Source organism: Tachypleus tridentatus, chromosome 11, assembly GCF_004210375.1.
Source record: "Tachypleus tridentatus isolate NWPU-2018 chromosome 11, ASM421037v1, whole genome shotgun sequence".
Taxonomy (NCBI): domain Eukaryota; kingdom Metazoa; phylum Arthropoda; class Merostomata; order Xiphosura; family Limulidae; genus Tachypleus; species Tachypleus tridentatus.
Window position 1 is genome coordinate 69,315,711 of NC_134835.1, and position 25,394 is coordinate 69,341,104.

At 34.2% G+C, this 25,394-nt stretch overlaps 1 protein-coding gene across 7 annotated transcripts in view; it reads right to left on the reverse strand.

Moving 5' to 3' along the window:
* Positions 1-25,394, reverse strand: part of LOC143232394 (guanine nucleotide exchange factor DBS) — a 151,335-nt gene that overhangs the window by 118,110 nt on the left and 7,831 nt on the right. For 2 of the 7 annotated variants that reach the window (XM_076467773.1, XM_076467774.1), the window contains 3 exons: positions 25,195-25,235; positions 19,940-19,996; positions 18,548-19,003 (listed from right to left, as the gene is read on the reverse strand). In XM_076467773.1, coding sequence (XP_076323888.1) covers positions 18,548-18,848 — 301 coding nt within the window. In that variant the 5' untranslated portion in view covers positions 18,849-19,003; positions 19,940-19,996; positions 25,195-25,235. Of the gene's footprint in view, positions 1-18,547; positions 19,004-19,939; positions 19,997-20,863; positions 21,071-25,194; positions 25,236-25,394 lie in introns of those variants that run through there. The other 5 variants (XM_076467777.1, XM_076467778.1, XM_076467776.1 and 2 more) reach the window with 4 other exon arrangements.

Genomic DNA, 25,394 nt, shown 5'->3' on the forward strand with positions numbered 1-25,394 from the left:
CCACTGATTCACAAGAGGGTATATTCGAGTGTTATAGAAAATACAGTTAATGCATGTCTGTTAGATTATAATAAGAAACTGCTTCGGTGAATATTTTTTATAATACAAACAAAATCGAATAAACAACAGACTGTTGTTCAAAAAATTGAATTTTTTTGCAAGTATGTTTTCTGTACATGACGAAATCACTGAACCACTTTTTGGTTTAATAATTAAAGAAACGTTCTATAAATAATTAAAAAGACTTTAATCGTCGACATACACGTAAAAAAAACACTTATAGAGTTCTTGAAATTATATAAATATATATTAATTAACCTCATTTATGCCATTACTTATTCATTTTGTTTTCTTGAGAGGGAACCATTTATAGTTAAACTAACCTTTAGGCTTGTCATTTTGTTAATTCAATAGTTAAAGGAATGAATGGTTTTCACGTTATTTATAAAAAGAAATGAATATTATAACCGATAAACAATATGCTACTAAACTTTTCAAATAAACATTGGCCTGATTTATAAGACTTCAACTGATGTTGTTGAACTTTTAAAAATCCAACTTCGAAATTCATTACGCTTTCGGAATTCCTGTTTTAAATGTTATTACTAGAGTAATAATCATTCTTCTCATTTTAGATTCATTATTAGTTTGATGAAAATTTATATCAGGCCTGTTAGACCTGTTAAAATTTCCTTTAGAATAATTTATTAGAGTTATAAAAATGCGTGTCATTTATTAATACAGCTACTGGGCTTCCTAATTCCAAGACTTTTCCGTTGGTACAGTAGTAAGCCTACGCATTTGCACCGCTAAACTCAGGGGTTCGATTCTCCTCAGTAGACTTAGCAGATAGCCCGATGTGGCTTTGCTATAAAAAAAAACACACACACACTCAAGACTATTGAGAACAAACATGAGGGATATTACCAGTTTTATTTATAAATAATAACCACTGTTTTAGAACACAGTTTAGTTTAGAAACATGTTATTGCTTTTCCTGTATGTTTGGTCTAATGGTTTGTTTATGAAAATAAAGATAGTAATAACTTAGTTCTATTAAACTTGAAAGATATAATTATTACAAATTTAGTTTAAATAATTAGAATACAACGAAATACACAATTATCATACACAAGGTAGAAACGTATAATAATAAACAAACATTTTATAATCAAACTCAACTGTTGGATTTTAAAAATTAGTTTTTGTTTGTTGTTAAGCACAAAACTGCACAATGGGTTCTCCTTACTGTATCCACTACGGGTATCAAAACCCGGTTTAAGCGCCATAGAACCTTCTTATTTAAGGTTTGTTTGTAGCTAAGCACAAAGCTACAAACTGAGTTATCTGTATTCTGCCCAGCACGGGTATCGAAACCCGGTTTCTAGTGTTGTAAGTCTCCAGAAGTACCGCTGTATCACTGGGAGGGATTTCAAAATACGTTTGTCAAGGTAATATCATTATTTTTGTCAAATGTTCAGACTTTTCAAACGTTTCAGACTTTTTTCTTTACCACTTTTAACATTCCTTCGCTTCTGTTTTAAAATGTGTTACTTTCACAGACACTTATAAAATGCAAGATTAGTAATATTCTATAGCTTTAATTTTTACTGCAAGCTAGTTATTATAGTTACATTTCTACTTACAAGATATCAAATGATTAATTGTGATTACTTTACTTACTTCATGAGAAATGTCATGCAAATTCTACATAAATGTTAAACACTATTATTCATATTACTTTGTAAGATACTCTTAAAGCAATGCAGTTCCGCTTTATACCTTACAGATTATTTTCTTTGTGACTATTTAATTTCTGGACATGACAAGTTAATCTTAATTATTTGTATATGCATCTTATGAAACGTTATTGAGTGTACAAGTTCACAAGATTAGATAATTTTAAATTTACTCAACACTTAATATTTCTGGTGTGAAAAATAGATGCTGTATTGGTATCTAGCAGTATATCATACTTTAATCTTATTAGTTTAGGTTTCACTTCCTGATGCTAAAGAATGGTAAGTTTTATTTATCCTATCGGTCATCACTAATGGCTGGAGACTGCGACAGGCAGTTTTACTTGTCGGATTGTAGGCTATAGCACCCAAATCCATTGTTAATATTAACTCTAAATTAATTCCATGAAATAAACTTGCGAAAACAGATCAACGTGTTAGACCATTACTGTTATGTAAGTGTTACTTCTGTTAATTCACTGACTCGTGGGGTTCAAATATAAACGTTGAATCCAACAGTTAAGTACTAATTTTTACAATAACATGGGAAATGAAAATACTTATTGCCAGAGAATTAAACGAACACGTAGTGCAAAGGAAAAACAGAAGCATTTGTGTAAAAGAAAACAAAATTTCTTCATTTAACAAACATATAGTACGTTAGGGTTTTACTTGAACAATATGGCTGTTGAAGTACATATAGTACGTTAGGGTTTTACTTGAACAATATGGCTGTTGAAGTACATATAATACGTTAGGGTTTTACTTGAACAATATGGCTGTTGAAGTACATATAATACGTTAGGGTTTTACTTGAACAATATGGCTGTTGAAGTACATATAGTACGTTAGGGTTTTACTTGAACAATATGGCTGTTGAAGTAAAGGAAGATGTTTTCACTAGATAAAGGCAGAAAAATTGTCTCTATTTGATAAAAACCAAAATGTTTGTTTTTATACTGCACTTTTAAATTGAACCAAAGTCTTGGGCAGCATCCTACAATCCTAGATTACCTACCTGTGTTCCTTTCCATTGTAGATATTCAAGATATTCAAATCCTAGCTAATACTAGGTTGTACAAACTGCTGTAGCAATGGTATAGAAGCATGGACAAATGAGTATAACCCACACTGTAAAGCCCCCACTGGTACAGCGGTATGTCTACCAATTTACAACACTAAATTCAGGGGTTCGATTCCCCTCAGCGGACTCAGCAGATAGCCGGATGTGGTTTTGCTATAAGAAAACGCACGCACACACACACACACACTGTAAAATGTAACCTTAACTTGTGGAGAGGATTAATGAAAGCTTACTTTTTGGTTTTACATATTGTTTATGTAGATGTTAACTAAATTTGGATCTCCTCCATGAATAAAAAAAAAATACATGATTGTACTTGGAGCAATGCGTAGCCTTTGTTATTATAAAGAAATAAAATAGAATAGTTTTTAACTGCTATACGTCCTCATCTTTATGTGAGGACTTAAAGATTAAACGTTAAAAGCCAAATTTAAATATCTTATCAGTGTAGTACAGGTGTCTATGAATCATATCTTCATACTACATACAAGATGTAGTAACAATTACTTAAAGAGAAATAATAGGAATTTATATTTAACATAAAAAAGCTCTAACAGCCACTCAAAAACAAGAAAACTAAAATCAAACTGATTATAAAGCTAAAAGTATAAAAATAATAAAATTATAGAGGAATAAATTCAAATAAATAAAATCGAATGGAAATCACCAGAATGAATATAAAATTGTACATAACATAAAATGAAATTTGAAGCCAACTGTGACAGAGGCATTCCTGTGGACTCAAACCACTAAAACCTGGGTTTCGATACCCGTGGTGGGCAGAGCACAGATAGCTCATTGTGTACTTTTTTGCTTAACTCCAAACAAACAAGAAATCAACTGCACTAAATATAAGGAAATAAAATCTAGAAAAGCTATATTGTAACACAAAATGAAGTCAGTAATACGGTAATACAGCGGTGTATGTATGTAGTAAAAAGTAATTCATAGTTACGAAACAAACAAATTGAGGATTATAAAACTCAAAATAGGAGAAAATTACACAGAAAAACAGCGGAAACGAACTAAAAGTAATCATACTCAATGTTAAAATAATAGAACTCTGTAAAGATTCCTTACGGTCCATGTGAATATGTTATTTTATAAACTAATTTTTTTACTGTACTTCACGATAATTGACATTGATCTATAAAACCCGCAGGAATGAGTTGACACCACAGAATAAGAGAAAATTGCATCAGCTAACATACAAGATCATCCAGGGAGTTTCTTCAAAGGAACAACCACCAACATCACTACAAAACTTTACTTGAGTGTTCAGAAAACGATGGCTGTAAACGCCTTACATTAATGCATTAAAGTTTACAGTAATCAGCAACAGCCAAAACCAACCATTAGTTACCATGGCAAATATCACATCACTTATTCTGCAGAAATGTTGCTATAATATACTAGATAGGTTAAACAATTGACACTAAGCCAGTGTCTTGCTATCATGTTCCACTCAATAGTTCAGAAAGTAAGGATCCCAAGTATTGTGCACTCATTATTTTATCAACCAGCCAACTATCCTAACTTTAGATCAAATAATTACAACCAGCCATAAAGATTAAGAGGCCAGTGTTGATGTCCTAGGTAGTTATCATAGTGGACAAACTGTTCTTGTACTTGTATTTCCCAATCCAAATACTCACACTCCATGAAAAATCTATTTCATGTACTTTAACAAATGGCAGACAAAGAGTTGTTAATTCATGACAGATGAAAAGCTCAGCCAGGGCCAGTTGGTTACTTGCCGTAGGTATGTCCCACCACCACACCAATCTACCGGGCTCAAACATTCATCCTATTTGTACTTTGTTGTAACATCTTTTTTTGCTCAGTTTGATGTACACATTGATGTGCATAAAATATTGCAAAAACAGTAATTCCACATATTCCTATGGACACTGTGGTACAGATGCACTAGATGGGATGTCATACATCAGACCAGCTGGGAGATGTGCTTATCTGCTGATCAGGAAATTCAGAGTACAACTAGTCAATTGTTATTCCTTTACATGATACATCATCATGATACATGGTATACGCTAATTTCATGTACCCAATCAGAACTTACAAATTTAACTAACAACTGCTTGCTTATCTGTACCACCATTCTGCCAAACCGTAAAGCCGAAGATGATATGGTGAAGTACACTTCTGTAACTATATCCAAGTCTTTACACAGCTTTATAAATAACTATCTATAGAAGTTTATTTCTTGATATATGTGAATCTCTCCTTGTGATGAAAGCCATTTTATCCACTATTACGATGAAAACAGCTTTTTCCAAGACGACAATTAATTATACTTGTCAGAAGACATCAGAATTAAACATACACTATCGAAATATATAAATACTTTAAGATAAGTATGCTAATGTTTCATCCAACTTATCATGTAACTATCGACCATTGGATAATCCATGTAGAGCTTCATTACCAACATGTAACCTTTGTCTGTGTCATTATGCAGTACTGCTGTTCCATCTGGAAAGCTATCTGGTCCCTTAAAACACACATTAAACTTCATGTCTCGGTGATGAGTTTTAACCGACATTATATCCTTCAAACAGTGGCCTCAGGTGCTTGAATAGCCATGTATTCATATTGACATGTGATGTAATTGTAACATTACCATCTATGACTAGTTTTTATCGCTTTACCTCCATTACCATTCCAGTTGGAAGATTACTAACCAAATGTTCATAGTTACACATCAGTACTAATGTAATGCCAAAACTCAGCCAAATAATACTTTGAACCAGTGCGACCTATTTTATGGACAGAAAATAGCGTATTTAGTGAAATAGTTCTTTCACAACAGGCCTATCCTTGGGCCTAATACTTGGACTAAGGTTAGAAATACCTACTTTAATTAGACGAGTTATGACGTCAAGACATGCCTCTCCACTTATATTATAGGTTTTCTTCATTTGCCAAAACAAAGATGTGATAAGTGACAGAAATAGTGAATCTACTAGATCGCATGATATACAGAAATAAGATCAAACAGGTTCTGCCTATCCAATAAAAACTCATTTAAACAACATGTATCATTACAGATACAAAGTCAATTACAATTCCTCTAGATGCAAGATGATCGTTAAATATACCTCAGATTTTATTTATTGAAACTGTCAAAAGTTTCTTAAACCATACTTTGTTGTTGACTCTCCTTCATGTGATGTGGCTTCAGCCAGAAGATAATTTGCTTTCAAGATTTCCATCTCATGACAGTTGGCAATCCAACATCCAGTAGTATCGTAAACCACGGTTAAAACAGAGGCTCTGTCCTTCATGTTCCAAGTATCTTTATGAAGGCCACTTTTGCTCCATAAGTGGTGTAGCTAAGGCAACTGGAGTGTGGAAGCCCTTCTGGTCCAAGGAAACCACGTTAAATGTATCACAACATCTTAAGGTGCGTACTATAGTGAAGTTGTCGGTCAATACTTCAGTCGAGCCTTAAGAGTTATTATATACCATTAAAGTTATTTGTGAGCTAAATCAGCCACTGCTGTTGGTTTCTGCTCCTAATCCAAAGTTCAGATTGATGCGACCACCTCAAACTATATTGCCACAGGAACAAACCTTACAGACAAAGTGTCCTTGTGATCTATGTGGTGCCGTATGTATTGATTTGGCTACACCACAGTGAACTTGTTGATGAGAACCTCGTTGTGATCAGCAGTCAACATGAGAACACGCGGCGTCGCCATGAGGTAGACACATGTCTCAATTAGGACCTGAGGTCGTACAACCGCTATGCCATGTTAACATTGCGATATAGTCGTGAATACAATGTGCACAGGATATGAATATCAATACCAATAAATAAAGTACACATGTCAAAAAATGTATATTTTAAATTGCAATATGCTAAGTAAACTAAATACTGTATCCTAGAAATTTAAATCATGTCGTCATATTACGACCGCCTCTTACGATTGAATCATAACTAAGCTTCCTTTGATTGTCCACATAAGTGAACGACTTCTTATGGGATCCACAGTTTTGAGTCTTGAAGTTAGTTTTCTGGTTTGTTTGTTTCTCCACAGTGGGAAGTTTGCAGCCAACTCTACAGAGACTGTATCCAATCATATGTTTCTTATTATGGCTGGTAAAAGCTCTTGGTTCAAGACAGGATCAGTTGCTGCATTCTCACATAATATCCTCTATCTTAATCAGATATATACTCTTTCAAACTTCCAGGGAGCACCGTTCAATAATTAGTGAATTACAGTGTTTGGACTAATACAAGAGTTTAATGGAATAATGTGGCACACTAAAAGAAAAAACGTAATGTAAAGAGAACAAAATTACAGATGGTAATGAGTTATATATAGTCGTTTATCTCAAAACACATCAAGACATATGCATTTTCTGGTAGAAAAAAAGAGCTATTGTACAAGCAATTACAGTAGAAAGAAATCCTAATGTATAATAAGTAAAAGTGAGATTAAACCAAAAATAATTGATTAAACTGCACAAGAAGTTCATGCCTTTCATGGAGTTGGTTAGCCTTCTTACAACTGTCTGCTGACTGTGAATAACAGTTAAAAGGATTATTCATTATGTGCTCACAGCAGGGATCTAATGCTGAATTTCAGTGATATACACCATTTATCTTACCGTTGACCTTCACAAAAGGAGGTCGGTAAAGTACAACAATTTCAGGGTAAATCAACAGACTCTACTGCTACTAAGATGCATTGTGCTGTTCTTCCCAGACGCTAGTTGTTTGATTGAAAAGGAATTTCAGAAACAACTTAATTAAACTGTACTATTTCCTTTAGCTATTATATTCAGAAACAAGAAACATATTTCATAGCATAAAGTCACTCTGTAATATCACCATTTTTATTTCTTTGTGAAAAGGGGGGTTAGTAAAGGGAAAAAATCAATATGGAAAACGTAACTCAGTATCGAAAGCTACACACACACATAACATAATCATATACGTTCAAGAAAATTTAAACATCATATATAAATGAGCACACAATAAAATTGTTTATTTTTATTCCAGGAACTAACAGCATAGCATATTATTTCTTACTTACCACATAAATATGGAGGAAACATTAAAGGTATATTTGGTGCTGATTATAATTACAAATAAATTTAAGGTCACACTGAAATACAGTAAGTGGAAGGATAAAATACTTGAAGGTAATGAAACCAACTGAAATGCATGGGAAAAGAATAAAAATTTAGAATTACTTTTTCCTCACTGGACTGTATTTCATCGGGTGTGAGTTTTACATTGTTTGTTCAAGAGAACCAGTGCCCACAGTTGAAATGACCCAGGATTCTATCAGGTTTTTATAGGTATTCATCAAAATTATTTAGTTTTCACAAAAATCTAGACAGAGAACAACAACTGCAATTTATCACAACAGAACATCTGTATTGCTTGATGATAAAACGTAATTCCAGTTTATGGAGCGAGTGAATACCACATGCATAAATGCAATACTCTTGTGTTAACATGTGCTGCCCATTAAGTCCCTTATGTGTTTGTTCTACTAGTCTTTGACACAACGTAAAATAACGTCTTGCAAAACGGGTTACACTGAAAGCTACTTCTAACTGCTTTAAAATGTCAAACTTAAATAACTAGTACACAGAGGATTAGTACACTTTATAATCAAAATTGTGGTGCCAAACCATGTCGTTACAGTCCATATCCTCCCTGACTATCATGCATATTTACAGTAGCCCTGCAGCGTGGTTTCCATTACAAAAGCCTCCGTCGTAACACTATCACGTCAACCTCACAGTTCTCCTTCCATAATCCATCTACTATACGAAAATAACGGTTTTCAAGCGCCCGTTTAAACAATTCGATCGATCAGATATCCATATGCGCTGCGTTCGGCGACTAGAGCGGTGTCTTAATATGAAACAGCATGAATACCCGTTACATTCTTCATTTCTTGAGCCATGCGAATTTTCAACTGTTATAAGACGCCACTCTTTCCTTACCAACTTATTACGGATTTATTCTGGAATATTCCTATGACCCACGTTGATCATATACTTTTACTTTTCAATGTCACTATACGTACAAGGAATATTATATCCGTTTTTAAACATCATTGCCACTTCAGGGCATTTTCCACATATTAAGTGTTAATGAAAAATTCGGGAAATTTAATTGAAAATGGTTTGTTTTGAATTTCGCGCAGAGCTACACGAGGGCTATTTGCGTTAGCTGTCCCTAATTTACCAGTGTAAGACTAGTGGAAAGGCAGCTAGTCGTTACCACCTATGTCAACTCTTGAACTACTCTTTTACCAACGAATAGTGGGATTGGCCATCACACAATAGCACTCCCGTGGCTGAAAGGAGAAGCATGTTCAGTGTGACGGGGATTCGAACTCGCAACCCTCAGATTGCGAGTCGAGTGCCCTAACCACCTGGCCATGCAAAGCCTCTGTTAATCGTAAGCCTGAAATGGTTTCTTCTTAAAAACAATATGTGCTCTCCCCTCCCTGAAATCCATCTTTTTCGATGAAAGGTTTTCGGTAAACGTATAAACAATGCATATTTATTCTTTATCCATCCATTACACAACATTTATTCTTAATTCATCCATTACACAACATTTATTCTTTATCCATCCATTACACAACATTTATTCTTTATCCATCCATTACACAAACTACACCAAACTACATACTAGTCAAGCCGAATCAATTGCCAAAGTCAAACATGTATAAGTAGATCTCTGAACAGCTATACAAGCGCTCAGGCATGACGAAGTCCTTTCTCAATTACAATTTATCTTCTACCGTGAACTGTTATCAGTCGGTGAGTGAAGCATTACTATAATGGTATTACATATTTAATATACGCCCCTTTGTGATTAATTTGTATAATTCAGAAAGACTTTATGGGAGTCAATTATTTGGCAACATACACTACATGGCCAAAAGTATGTGGACACCTGACCATCACACCTATATGTGCTTGTTGAACATCTCATTCTAAAATCATGGGCATTAATACGGAATTGGTCCCCTCTGGTGCTATAACAGCCTCCACTCTTCTGGGAAGCTTTTCACTAGATTTTGGAACACGGCTGCAGGGATTCGCTCCTATTCAGCTACAAGAGCATTAGTGAAGTCAGGCACTGATGTCGAGCGAGAAAGTCTGGCTCGCCGTCGGCGTTCCAATTCATCCCAAAGGTATTCGATTGGGTTGAGGTCAGGGCTCTGTGCAGGCCAGTCAAGTTCTTCCAGACCAACCTCGGCAAACCATGTCTTTATGGATCTCGTTTTGTACAAGGGGGGTATTGTCATGCTGAAACAAAAAAGTGCCTTCCACAAACTGTTGCCCCACAGTTCTCTAGAATGTCATTGTATGCTGTAGCATTACGATTTCCCTTCACGGAAACTAAAGAGCCTAGCCCGAACCATGATCATTATTCCTCCTCCACAAAACTTTGCAGTTGGCACTATGCATTCAGGCAGGTAGCGTTCTCCAAGCATTTGCCAAACCCAGATTCGTTTGTCAGATTGACAGCATGATTTAACACTCCAGAGAACGTGTTTCCACTGCTCCAGAGTCCAACGGCGGTGTGCTTTACACCACTCCAACCGACGCTTGGCATTGCGCATGGTGATCTTAGGCTTGTGTGCGGCTGCTCTGCCATAGAAACACATTTCATGAAATTCTTGACAAATAGTTCTTGTCTTGACACTGCTTCCAGAGGCAGTTTGGAACTCGGTAGTGAGTGTTACAACTGTAAACAGACGATATTTATGCGCTACGCGCTTCAGCACTCATCAGTCCTATTCTGTGAGCTTGTGTAGCCCCGCTTCGTGTTTGAGCTATTGTTGCTCCTAGACGTTTCCACTTCACAATAACAGCACTTACAGTTGACCAGGGCAGCTCTGGCAGATTAGAAATTTGACGAACTGACTTATTGGAGCCATCCTATGGCAGTATCGCATTGAAAGTCACCGAGTTCTTCAGTTCGACCCATTCTACTGCCAATGTTTGTCTGCGGAGATTGCATGGCTGTATGCTTGATTTTATGCACCTGTTAGCAATGAGTGTGGCTGAAATAGCCGAATCCACTAATTTCAAAGGGTCCACATACTTTTGACCATGTAGTGTAGCTCTGAGTTGTAAAATGTCTATAATCTGCTTACTGTTGTACCAAGATCTGACCTATATATACATATCCATGTATTAATAATGAGGTATGAAACATTATTACAGGAATAATTATACAGAGAATTGTGAAGTTTTTTACTACCATGCAGAGAATTTACAAACTTGGTGGCCCGATATGTGTAGGTGGTAAGGGCGCTTGCCTCATAATCTGAGGGTCGCGGGTTCGAATCTCCGTCACACCAAATATACTAGCCCTTTCAGCCGTGGGGCCGTTATAATGTTACGGACAATCCCACTATTCGTTGATAAATAAGTAGTCCAAGAGTTTGCGAGGGGTGGTAATGACTAGCTGCCTTCTCTCTAGTCTTTCACTGCTAAACTAAGGACGGCTAGCGAAGATAGCTCTCTCACAAGAAATTCAATAAACAAACAAACAAACTTGGCTGTTGCAATGATACTTCAGTATACACTCGGAACAGTCACCATAGAAAACATAAGTGCAAACGTAATCGTTTGAAGACTTTATTGAGTAATACATTTTTTCTTTTTTAATTTGAAAGTAAAATGACTGTTACATATATATATATACATGTATATATGTGTGTGTGTCACGTAATTTGTCATAACAATACCTATCACTCTCAAGATATACATATGTATATGTTGTGTTACAGCCACATGCTTGAATATGCGTTAAGAAGAAAACAACTTTAAGTTTTCGAATGTAGACAACAGTGACTGAATGACAAACTCTAGACTTATACAATTGGAAACTTTTGAAATAGAAAGAAACAGCAACATTTGATTTAAGCTTGTTTGATATATTTGAACCCAATGAGAACAGTAGTTGTCTTGTTCAAAACTGAGACGTTTTATAGACTTTAATCAGTCAACAACCACACCCAAAAACCTATTACAACCAATTGCTTACCGCCAAGAGATAGTTCATATGATCAAGTCCAAAATAAAGCAAAAATCTCCAAACACAGTTTTTATTTCTATCACGGGTCTTAGCAAGTATAACATGTAGCGGTATTTACTGGAATACACCACCCACAAACCATTCAGAAGTCTTGTTATATTTTTCTTATTACATTTAAAGATATATTAATTCCTCGTCCTGTTGTCATATTAAGACGTGATCTAATAATTGCTTTCATATTCCTAACACCATACTACGTACCGCTCATAGGCTTTTAGAATATTAACACAATAAACTTACCACATGCAGTGTTAGACTTACCACTTTTATTTTCCTAACATTAGACACACTCTCCTTTCCCGACAGGTTGTCTCCTGACGTACAAAGATAAGTGGCTAAGTTGTAGAAAAGAACTGTTAGTATAAAGAACCAAAGCGATTTAGGACGTTCTTAAGAAACAAGGCGTAACTTAAGGTGGTAAAAAAATATTAACCCCACAAAAAAACGTGCGTAAGACACACGAAGAGAAGTTCTCTGAACATTTATGATTACATGTTTTTGGTATAAAAACAGAAATGAATATATACGATTCACTTAAATGTACAGAACGTACAATTATATCTTTTAACTTCAAGATATATAAAACTTCTCGCGAATTGCAACTCCCTTTTCTCTAGTAATAACGGACATTTCTACTCTCAGTTACTTCAATGACTGGAACAGTTCATTTGAAACTCCGTATTTTCAACATCTATGCAACTTGAAATTCAAATAAAATAATATAACGTAAGCTAGTAAATACCTTTATTCATTCAAACCAATAATTCGTTCGATTTCCGTCCTTGAAATTATAACTACTAAACTAAAGGTATTCTAAGAAATGTATTTACTCTCGCTGTAAATGTTAGAGAAAGTGAAATAAGACAATCCATTTTCATGAAAGGGACACCCCTGTATACCATTAGTTATGACGTACTATAATATAGTGAATTATATAGATTTCATAAGACTCAAAAACTTAAATGTTTTTTGAAGAACAGTCAACTATTCGAAAATGTTCAATTTTCGGGATTTTTTGAAATCTACTTGATTACTTTATTGATTTTTGTTTTGCAAATTATTTTACCATAAATGAACAATGTGTAACTTTTGTTCACGTGACCAAAACCTGGCAGACTGATACAATTATTAGTGATCAAAGCAACTATTTTTGTTCTTGAACAACTTCAAGCGTTAAGCACTTCGAAATTGTTATATTTACAATGCATGTATGATTAAAGTAATTTTATTTATTTCAAACAATGAGAAACCTTTACGACAAAACATGCCATAAAATGAAATAGTTCAATTACTCTTTTTATTCTTAACTTGTGATTGCTTTACAATAAGTGGATTAGGGGCCCTTCTTACCATTGAGAGGACAGCGTGCACCTGTGTCGTACTACCCACTACTACAAATTTAAATTTTTATTAACTTTTAACATAAATGTTTTTGCGTCTTTGACCTTTTCAATCGCTGCAATGAACATTTAGATGATAATTTATGTGATTTAAATACCGTTGCTAAATTCAGCGCTTCTTTTGAAACGCACTTATTATGAGGTAGATAAGAGCCATTTCAACCCATCTTGGGATTCGTTTTATACAACCTTTACAGGTTAAACGGCTTCTAACCATAAGAAATAATTTTTTTCAATACTTAACTAAGGTGTAGTTCAATTTTTGTTTTACTTAAAATTTCATTTATAGTAACAAAAGGTTTATTTAAAAATTTTGCTTTTTTCATGATATTCATTTTATAAAAACCTGTATTCAAAGTTAAGTCTTATCTCACATCCCCCTAAGCATTTAAACAATATTTTAATATTAAGCCTATAAAAAAATGACGAAAGTGGCATTTAGGTGCAGAATTTATTTTATTTTTTACACAATTTTTTTCCAATTAGTTAGTCACATGACTTAAATGTATTTCTTACTACGTATATATATTTTGCTAAGCCTAATAAACGAATTTGCTTCGTCAATTTAGACGCCATGCATACTCCAAATGTTATTTTTAAGCGCTTCCATCAATTGAGAGAGTATATCAGTAATTCTAAGTTTTTAAGTTTGCAAACCACCTTCAGTTTAAACTTTTTTGAAGTACTAATTCATGTTTAATTAAAAAAAACGAAAATAATTAGTAGCAAAACTTGATATTTTTAACACTTATCCATTAATTAAAGGATGTGATTGTTTTTGGACAAAAATGAAGAATATTGTTTTAACTTTGAAAGAGAATACCACATTATGTATCAATATCCGAAAGATGTGAGTAACAGTGAATTTTAAATTGCTAGTTGAAGAATTAATTGTCACAAACTGGAAGATAAGTAGTTTTATAAATACCCATCAAGATATCAAGTTGTCGTCAGTGCACAAATGAACATGACTGAATCAATCTGAACATACTACGAGGTCTCTTCAAAAAATACGCGGACTGTTTGAATTGCGCGGCTCCAGTTGGTTCCAGGGGAATCCGCTTGGTATCGCTAGGTTCGCACAGATCAGCTGATTACGACGCCATTTCCCGATTGCAAATATCTTCATTTGTGTATTAGCTACGCGGTTTTAAGTGAAGTGCGATTTTTTCGTTTGGTGGATTTCAAAATGAATGACCTGAAGGAGCAACGACTTGCTGTGAAATTTTGTGTTAAACTTAGAAAATCTGCGACTGAAACTTTTGCTATGCTTAACACGACTTACGGTGATGTTGCTATGAAGCGTACGGCATGTTTCAAGTGGCATGAACGTTTTAAGGATGGTCGACAGTCCATTGAAGATGATGAGCGTCCTGGACGTCCTTCCACGTCAACTGACGACACACACGTCGACAAAATCAACACCCTGGTGCGAGCAAATCGACGTCTGACTGTCAGGGAGCTTGCTGAAGACTGTGGGATATCAGTTGGATCTTGTTACGAGATTTTGACAGAAAAATTGAAGATTCACCGCGTTGCTGCGAAATTTGTGCCTCAGAACTCGTGCGTTTTTGGCCAAACACTCGATCAATGTTCTTTCCCACCCCCCTACTCACCTGACCTTGCTCCTTGCGATTTTTTCTTGTTCCCCAAACTCAAAAGACCCTTGAAAGGAAGAAGATTTGAAACGATTCCCGAGATTAAGGCAAATGCGACGAAGGAGCTAGAGGACATTACAAAAGAAGCGTACCAGGACTGTTTCAACAAGTGGAAACACCGTTGGGATAATTGTGTGCGTTGGGGAGGAGAGTACTTTGAAGGGGTCCCAGGCCTGTAACTTCTAAATAAAGTACATTTTGTTTTATGACGTCAGTTCGCGTATTTTTTGAACAGCCTCGTATGATGAAAAAAAATCTTATTCTCAAAGTTACGTGTTTCTGTTGTTATCAGGATAAAACCGTTTTGTTACTTTACAACATTTACTTCGTCTCTTCCCCTCATCAGTGGCTCAGCAGTAAATCTTAAGGCTTACAATACTAAAATCTGGATTTCGATACCCGTGGTAAGCATGGCACAGAGAGCCAATTGTGATCACATATAATTTTGTGCTCAATTACAAACAAATATCATTTGCTTGTTCTTTTATCTGTGCTGTACTAATCACGGGTGTATCGAAACTCGATTTTTAGCGCTATTTGTTTGTTTGTGCTTAGTTCAATTCAAACCCAACAATCAACTGAGTTCTAGCCACCGTGTGAAAATAAATCCCAGATTTAAGCGTTGAAATTCCATAAATTTATCGCTGACCCCCATCATGGGGTATTTTAATGCTATAAGCCCTCAAACATTTTTGTAGCCATCGGAGAACAAGTTTTAATGAATAATAAGATTCCGTCAACGATCAGAAAATCGAAAAGAAGGAATTGAAGTACAAAACTATTATTTTAATTGCTTTGCAATTTTATTATCGTAGAAACAAAAACACTTGACTGCTGCAAATATAGAAATGATCTAAAAATGTTTGTGTTTCCTTAGTTACAGTCACGAAAGAATCAAATAAAGAATCGAAAAATGACAATATTTCTTCCTACTAAGAAAACAAACACCCAGGCACCATTTTTGGGGAAAAAACTAACAACAAAAAAGGTAGTTATTGAACGGCAGTAGCGCTATCTTCGGTTTTAAAAAAACAGCAAAAACATCCAGATGAAATTCCTTTATCACTGTGTTGCAAGTAAGAAGAAAGTTTTGTTTGGAAACTGGGAATGATGTATAAGGAAAAGCAAACAGAGATTCGAATCGATGACGTTGGCCTTTGCTAACTTGTTCGAGCATTATTTAATGGAAAGTTAAGGTCATGTTCGTCCTGCTCAAATTGGATGTAATATTTACCCCTTTCTTTCTCCTGTCTATACACATAAGTATAATATATTTACCATAACTGAATAATTACAATATTATATACCCACCGTAATAAGCAGTATAAACACCAAACTTATTGTAAAATCTAATTGTCATCACAGTGATTTCAATAGAAAATTACACGTGCCTCTTGTGTTAAAACGCAAACACTCGTATTAATATTTTGCTGTTATTCTTGTTAACTATTTTTGAAGTTTTTTATATCATAATATTTAGTTAAAGTTTGTTTATTTTTATTTTTTGAATTTAAGCAAAACTACTCCAGGGTTATCTGCGCTAGCATCCCGTAATTTTGAAGTGATAGATTAGTTGGAAAGCAGCTAATCAGCATCATCCACTGCCAACTCTTGGACTTTTCTGATGAGATTGATTGACACATTATAAAATCACCACGGCTATAATATGCCGCTTATTTAAGGAAACTTGAGTCTACTGTCTATTTATATAATTACGTTACAATGCTTTGGTGTGAAGATTCTTTCATATATAAAATTTTAATTTCATTTTCTGAGAAAACACACATCGAGTACCTAGTTTTCAACAGATGGCGTATCGAAAAGTAGCAATTGCACTGAAACATAGAACGGTCTAATAAACTAATGAATTCAGTAACTTGAATAGTTAATTCAGCACAATAATAAACAACTAAAACTTATCACTACTTTAATAATAATATTAAGTTTTGCCTGTAAAGTTATTCGTTTTCAAAGGAAGAACACCATATTAAATGTTGTATATACTACGCTAAATATATATATATATATATATATCGAAGATTACTAAAAAAACAAAAAGCACTGCAGATTTGTTAATTATAATATTGTTCATTCAGGTAAGTCGTTGAAAGATCAAAATCACGGTCTAAGTTGTAAAAAAAATTAGCTTTTTATTTTTATTTCAGTGTGTCAATACTAAAATAGCTCTTTTTGAAATTAATTTTGATTGTTTTGCTTTGCACTTGAGTTTTTTTCTCAATATTTTTCAAGCGAGTTATTTCACTGATGCAATGAGAAAAATATACCACAGATGACATTGTAAAGGTTATACTTGTAAGTTTTAACATCTACAAATAACCTACAATATCCTGAAAACTCCCGAGATCGACCAGTAGAAGAAATCTTATCCTCCTTATATTTTTATTGTTTTCAATTACCTTTAGAAATAACAAAAGAAGAATAGAATGTCGTCAGTAATTCCTTCTGAAAGGAAAGAAATAACGTGCTTTTATATATAAGTTTAAAGTCGGACGTAAACATCTCGTATCGTTTTATAACTTTTCTCATGTTTTTCACTATTTCTTTTCATTTATTTGTACAGAAAATGCACGCGACACCTGTGGCTCCATCAGGCAAATAATCGCAGAGAAGGAAAATATGCCGAACATCGGAATGATCGAAACCTGATATGCTTGATTTCTCATCTGCTGAGCGAATCCCCAGGAAAGGTTTTACTTCTCCTTGTGGCTGAAGTTGATAACTGGTTGTAGCCGTCCAGCCACTGCTGCGTCCTTAGTCTTCACGTCAAAATGCCAATAAAAAGTCTTTCCTACGTGACATTTAATACTTCTTCGCTTTTTTACCTTAAATTCTCATATCATGCGTTTAGATCTCAAACTTTTTATTGTTCTTGTGTTATATATTCTAGGGCAGCTATAATTAATTCCCTTCAACTTTAAAAGAAAAACTACAGTGAATGAAAAAAAAAAACATTTGAGTAGAAGGTAAATAAACTAGAAAATCTTCCAAGGAAAAATCAGTAATGATGTAGCTTTGATGCAGTTGTTCAAAATATAACTTTTATTACAACTGGAAGACTTACACGAAACGTTACTATAGTGGGAAGTTTATAAACTAGGGTTTTAGTCAAAACACTGATAAATACCAGTGTTATAACAAAGTTTCATTAAAGTTTGACTGAACATACTGGAGTAACGTTAGCCGAAACATGGAACTACATCCTTCATATTTTTTAGGAATTCACAGACATCTTATTCTCAATTACGGCTTCCTTTTGTTAATGTAATGGTTAAGGATTTTCTGAGATTTAACTTAATATTTTTAACGTAACATAACGTTAGTGTATAAAGGAGGTTGAGCGTTTACTTAGTAATTATATGCTTCATCTTTCTGGTGTTAAAACACAAATCTAAAGAAATATTTTAAGAAAGTCAAAAAATACTGCTTACTTTGATTAAGAGCAAGATTTTTAACGTAAAACCACAACAGTAAATCAAATGTGTTATCTTAACACGATTCCCACTGCATTTGAATGTATCAAATTGGAATTATCTTACCAGTATCGCTGATAACGACGTCATCGCACGAGGAAGAATCAAAACAGCTGCTCGAAGCATAGGACGAATGAGCCACGTGTCGTATGGAAATATCGTATGTACTGTCATCCGACGACGTGAGTTGACCTAAGCTTTCACGCAAGCCGGAGCTGCAAGACTCTACGCTTAGATTACTAGTGAAGACGGATCCATTTCTTCTAAAACTCTCCACAAAAGATTCGATCTGACTCTCAATCTGACTATGTGATGCCGGAAGTGGAGTATTTACCCGGGGAATCGATGCTCTAAAATCGAGAGACATAATTGAGAAGTGAAACTTTAAGAAAGTAGTCTGCCATCGATGATACCTGTATTTAGTCCAAATACGTCATAATGTTCAGCAAACAGTGGGATTACTGTCATTCTATCAAACTGATGATCAGAATAAATTATCAGAGACCCTCAGTTCTGTAAAACCTGCAGAAGAAAAAAATGTAAATTTCATGGGTGACTCTCAAAAAATAACAAAGAAACATAAATTCTACCTTGTCGTCTTAAACTACTTAAGTTAATTGAAATTTTGCAGAAAACTGTTATTACATAAAATATGTTTGGTTTGTTTTGAAAGCTACACGAGGGTTATCTGCGCTAGCCGTAACTAATTTAGCAGTGTAAGACTAAAGGGAAAGCAACTAGTCATCACCACCCACCGCAAACTCTTGGGCTACTCTTTTACAAACGAATAGTGGGATTGAGCGTAACATTATAACGCCCCCACGGCTGAAAGGGTGAGTATGTTTGGTGTGACGGGGATTCAAACCTGTAACCCTCGGATTACGAGTCGAGTGCCTTAACCACCTGGCTATGCCGTGCCCATAAAATACGTAATTCATTATATACGCGATAATATAACATTTATAACGAGAAATACTTGCATATGTCTTTCCAAAAATACAACTTGCACTATACTTTTTGCTTCCTCGAAAAAAATTCATGGGCGCCTACAGAAATATATTCGGGGGATGGGGGGAGCAAAACATATGTAAGGGATCAACTTTTGTAGTGTAAGTAAACTAAAAGAAAACGAGAATACAAATTTAGTTTTAATAAAAGATACTAAAACTAATTTAACTACAGTGTTAAATCTACGTCACAATAAGTGCAATTTTGTTGTAAAATTTAATGGGAGCAAATGCCTTCTCTTGCCCTTTCCTGATGGCGATACGAAGACATTGTTAAAAATATGCTAGTTATACTGATCGGAACTGAAAAAAAGAACATATAGAAATTATTGACGTCGATTCTCCATAACAAACTAACAAGAAAAACATAATGCCATAAATCAATACACAAGAAAACAAAAGCTTACGTAATAATTAGGAATGTATATTGAGTCAACAATAGGGTACCTACTCCGTTAAAGACGTTTTCGGCCACAATTCCAGTAATTTCTCACACCCTTCGATTGTGCTTAAAATGAGAAAACTCAGCGTGTTAAAATAAATGAATATAGAAGTAGCTGCCTTGCTGTTTATTATGATAACTGATATAAATAAAGTAGATAGGAACACGCATATTTTTTAAAATTTCCTAACTTTAACACCTTCTGTTTCAGTTTACAAATTGTTAAACGTAATTATAGAGTAAACAATCACCAGTCAGAACAACAGATGTTAACAAACAACTAGGATTATCTAATCGTTTGATGTCGAACTGGGAGGACCGACTTCATATTATGTGATAGGTTTTTGAAAAGACGCACTTCGGGATTTCGTAAATTATTAGTTTTAAATCTGTTAGGAAGGGATAGAAAAACCTACAACCTAATTTTCCAATATTTTCGTAAAAATTCTCTGTTTGAAATAGCAATTTGGATTAAAAAAACTATGAAGTTGTTTGTTTGATATGATGGCAGAGTAGGGTGTTTTCTATGAATTCTACAAGAAAAAATATCTGTGAATATCGAAATATGTTTTATTTATTGACATAATCATAATGCAATACTAAGTTACGTTTCAGTCTAAGAAAATGCAGAGAAAAAGAGAAAAAAAAAGTTGACCGTAAAATTTCAGTCCATGTTTTTGCCTTGGCAGCTATTCTGTACAAAACTGATGTGATATTCCATGAAACGAATACAAAATTTACTAAATAATTGTTATCTTAATTAAGAAATTAGTAATTTCATCTCTCATTTCAGGTTTTACTTAATGCAAAAAAGTGAAGCAGTAAGGCATGTAATATTATGATAGTTAATTAAGTTTATTAAAGAATAATAATATTATGTACTATATTAATAGTGAAATGTTTCAAAATATAACTTTAACACAATAAGAATACCTTTTGTTCTATGACATCGGATGAACGACTAATTTTAATGCCTGAAAATTATATAGTTACATATTCTCATAGGTCGAGATTTAGCTTCAACGCCTTGTGGATTGGATGACGTCAATGCACAAGCGTGTGAAAGCAGGTTTAAACGGCACAATTATGTGTACGAAAAGACAGTGTTTGCGTCATCACCAAGTGACTTAACTGTTCATGGAAGGTGAACCAACTAAACAAACTAAAAACTGCTACATCTATTTCAAGGAAATCAATAGGAAATACGGATCTATATGATTAACGCGTGAACAATCTTGTGCGCAAAAAAATAAAACTCCTTCGGATTTTCTTACGACAGCGACTGCTGCGCGCGGATGATAAGATGGAGTGGGTGTTAGGTGGAAAATGTGAGGCGAAATTCATCATAATCTCAGATAGGAAGTGAGGAGATATCGCTGTGTTAGGTTGTCCAAAAGCAATAAATATTTACCTAAATTTATTGATCGAACTCAATGTTATTATGTTATACATGCGTTAATTCTGTAGATATTATACTGAATGAATTTAGAATTAAAAACAAACACACGAAAAGTTCGGAACGTTTTAATGACAGTTACTTTATTTCACAACTGTACTTTTTGTCATTGATTCCACAAAGTTTATTACTTGTGTCATATATTTAATGAAAGTAGGATTCGTCTTCGGATTTTCCATAGATTAGGAGTTGAAAGCACGCAGGGCCTATCTGTTATTAGGAGGTTCTCAGGTTGAACAGTTACAATGCTGAAGAACAGGAAAATTATATAGTTAAACCTCATGATTTCATAATTCAGAAATAATTAATTTTATATATCGAGATCTCAATTAGCTTACAGAAGATGACAACAACATATTTTCATGAACAACGATTTCTAGTTAATGTTGTTGCTAATAGATGATGCATATCTCGAAACCATTTGTTTGTTTGTTTGTTTGGGAATTTCGCACAAAGCTACTCGAGGGCTATCTGTGCTAGCGTCCTTAGCAGTCCCTAATTTAGCAGTGTAAGACAAGAGGGAAGGCAGCTAGTCATCACCACCCACCGCCAACTCTTGGGCTACTCTTTACCAACGAATAGTGGGATTGACCGCCTCTCGAAACCAAGTTTCTGCTTTTTATACACCTTATTACTGACAACTAAGCGATGTTTAGCAAAGTATTAGGTTATCAGCAATGACCTGAAAACATTTGTGGTCAAATTAGTTTCTTTATTGCAGCAATACGTTTTTAAATACAGGGTTTCTAAAATAATACAAAATAATTCTAATCGCAGGCACCAGAATTTATAACTTTTCTGGTCTTAAGCTTAACTTTAGTTAAGCCTTTATTAAACACTGCCTATATTTGATAAAGAGATATGCTAACACTGTAATTTTTGTACACTTCTTGCTTTAGTTATGTCAAACTTTATACCGTGCTCAATACTATTAATATAGGGGTTTGATTCTCCTCAGTGAACTCAACAGATAGCCAGATATGGCTTTGGTATAAGAAAGCACACACACACACATACTATTATTAAATAAATTACAATGTTATTCTCTGACCTACCGTATACCTTTTTTAAAACTGATGAACTTTTGATATGTTGTTGCACATAACGCCTACTAAAGTATATTTACATTTGTTGAAAAGAACTGCGCGCGCATTTTCAAGACAGAGACAAACTGAGTGCTATTGTAATACATTGTTTTGTGTTACTTTGTTGTTAACACTGAAACCTTAATTATTAACGATGTAAATCTATTCCACTGCGTCTGTATGATTGTAAACTTTAATATACACGATAGTTAGGAACAGAATACTATTAGCTTACGTGTTGTTATTAAAACCTTACCAAGTAACCAAGAAAAAGTCTGTTTTATTTTTTAGTGTAGACAGAGATGCTCTGAATTCCGTTTTCTGCACTAAAGAACTTATTCTGAATATAGAAAACGTTTCCAAACCTAAATGTGAATTTTTAATTATTACTGATAGCTTTAGCCTTGTTCTAATTGTTGCATTCAAAAGAAAGGAAAAACTAAATAAGAAACTAAACAATATGTTTGTAATACACATCTACGACTGTCTCTTTTAAATCCTAAATTATTCAAAAGACTTAGTACGTTATACTAAATAACCCATCACTTCACAGGAAAACAACAGATAATATAAAGTCCCAAATGAAAAGCGTGCATCAGAATTACATTTTGACATAATTTGGCGTTTTGTGACTAGTGTGATGCTACTAAGCATTAATACCTTTGAGAAAAAGGTGTTGCAGTTCTTCTGGCGTAAAATATACATTTATCAGATTTTAAAAATGCTTTCAGATCGGTCATTTAGAATTTCCATGACGAAGTTTTCCCTTGTACATAATGGCACTGTGAAGCAAAATAATATGGATTAACTTGAGCCATCAGGGCCATCCAGAAGAAAGACCTGCATGAAGTCATACCCTAGCTGTGTTAAGTAACATGTGGCGTATGGTAACAAGTGAGCACCTACAAACAGAAAGGTTAGTGGCCAAGCTCTCCGTATGTCACAGCTAACAGTGCACAATAACCAATAAAGATTTATATCTGTAAATTAAGCCAATATGGTATGGGATCACCAAGAGAAGGCTTCCAGTTATACCACCTTCCACGTTCAACGATTGCATATTTTTCATGCGATTTAATACAAAGACATAACCGTCAAGTCGCCGAACACAACATCTATGTATTTCTCTGTAATAAATTTGTTAAAAGGGAAAATCGTCGTCATTGTACACTACGTGGAATATGAAGAGATAGCTAGCAGACAGGAGTGATGTGCTTTGAAAGCTATTGCAATAGAAACCATCACTACTATTTTCAAGATAGAATATGGCTGGACCTGGCAACATGAATTATACCAACATGGTGAGGCTCCAAAATCATGTTAATACAACGTCCCAATCTCCATTCGACAGCCAAGAGATGTTATAAATTCTCTGTGTTAAGTTAGGAACCTCTATTGAGTCAGCAGTAAACTTATGGACTAACAACGTTTTGTTGTACAGAGCGCAGGCAGCCAATTCTGTAGCTTTGTGTTAAGAAGGAAACAGTAACGATGTTCAGTTAGGTAACCTTACCTTCAGTCGTTATGTACGTATATTATCATACTTATATGTTACAGCCTAATTTTTTTAAAATTCGTACCGATATTGTGTTTCAATGAAAATCTTCAATTTATTTTTGCTCTAAATATATTATGTGTCGTAAACAAATTCATGAATAGCTTTCAACAGTTGTGACGTTCTCACGCCTCTTCATTTCAAATTTAGTGGTTACTCAACTTAAGCTATTAATCGGAAAACTACAGAATTAGATCAGAAACGTTTATAGATTTCAAACATTACAAACCGTTCAACTTTAGTAAATAACTTCGGATGTCAGTATTTCAACTAGAACATTAAATATTTTTATCGGTAAGAAGTGAACTCGTAAGCGACGTGAGGCCAATCACGCCTAGCTTGCTTACGTGAGGTGTAACAATATCAACTCAGAATTAATTCGCTGGTCGTGGACGTGGATCGTCGAAAAAATATTCGGTTCTAGACCGGATATAAAACTATTGTATTTAAACCATAATTTGTAATAACTATTAGTAATAATCGTAATTATAAACTGTATTGCTTTTATGTTTGCATATTAAAATATATTTGTGTTAAAAAAGGAAATTGCGTGTATCAATCTTGTTGACAAATTACATATATCTGGTACATATTAACATTTTATTAACTTCTAACATCAAATCTCCTGTTAATTGAAATACTAATACTTTAACATACGTAACATAATAAATTGGAGACTTTTCCGAAATAAAGTATAATATGTAACGCTAGCTGAATTTGTCCTTTTAGTCACCACTTCGGCATTAGCACTAATGTGTTAATATAATACTAACCGGACTTTGCTAATATTTAACATATTGGTGTTAACAATAATGTACGTACACTAAATACTTCACAACTGCTTATATCAATTAACTAGTTGTATACAGGAACCAGACTTTTCAATTAATCCCAACTTCGATGCTAACGATAATGTTTTAATATAATACTAACAGTATTCGTTACTATTCATTGCTTTAGTCAACAATAATGTGTATACACTAAAAATATTTAAATAGTTATGGCTTGGATATTAACTACAAAGAGTATATATAATTCACACACCAGTCTTCGCTAATAATTGCTGCTTAGATAACACCTACAACGTGTAAAGATAAAACATTCACTAGACTTTGTTAATAACTGCCGTTTAAGTAGTAATTATATTGTACATGGATGGAATACTCACCAGCCTTCACTAACTGTAGCAGCTTGGCAAGTAAGTGATAACTGTAATGTATAAAGAAAAAACACTCACCAGACTTTGCTAATAACTGTTATTTAAATAGTAACTATGATGTCTATAGATAAAATACCAGAATTCGTTAATAAGCACTGCTTAAAGGTGAATTTTCAACAAATTTAATAACTGCCTTAGAAACTGTAATT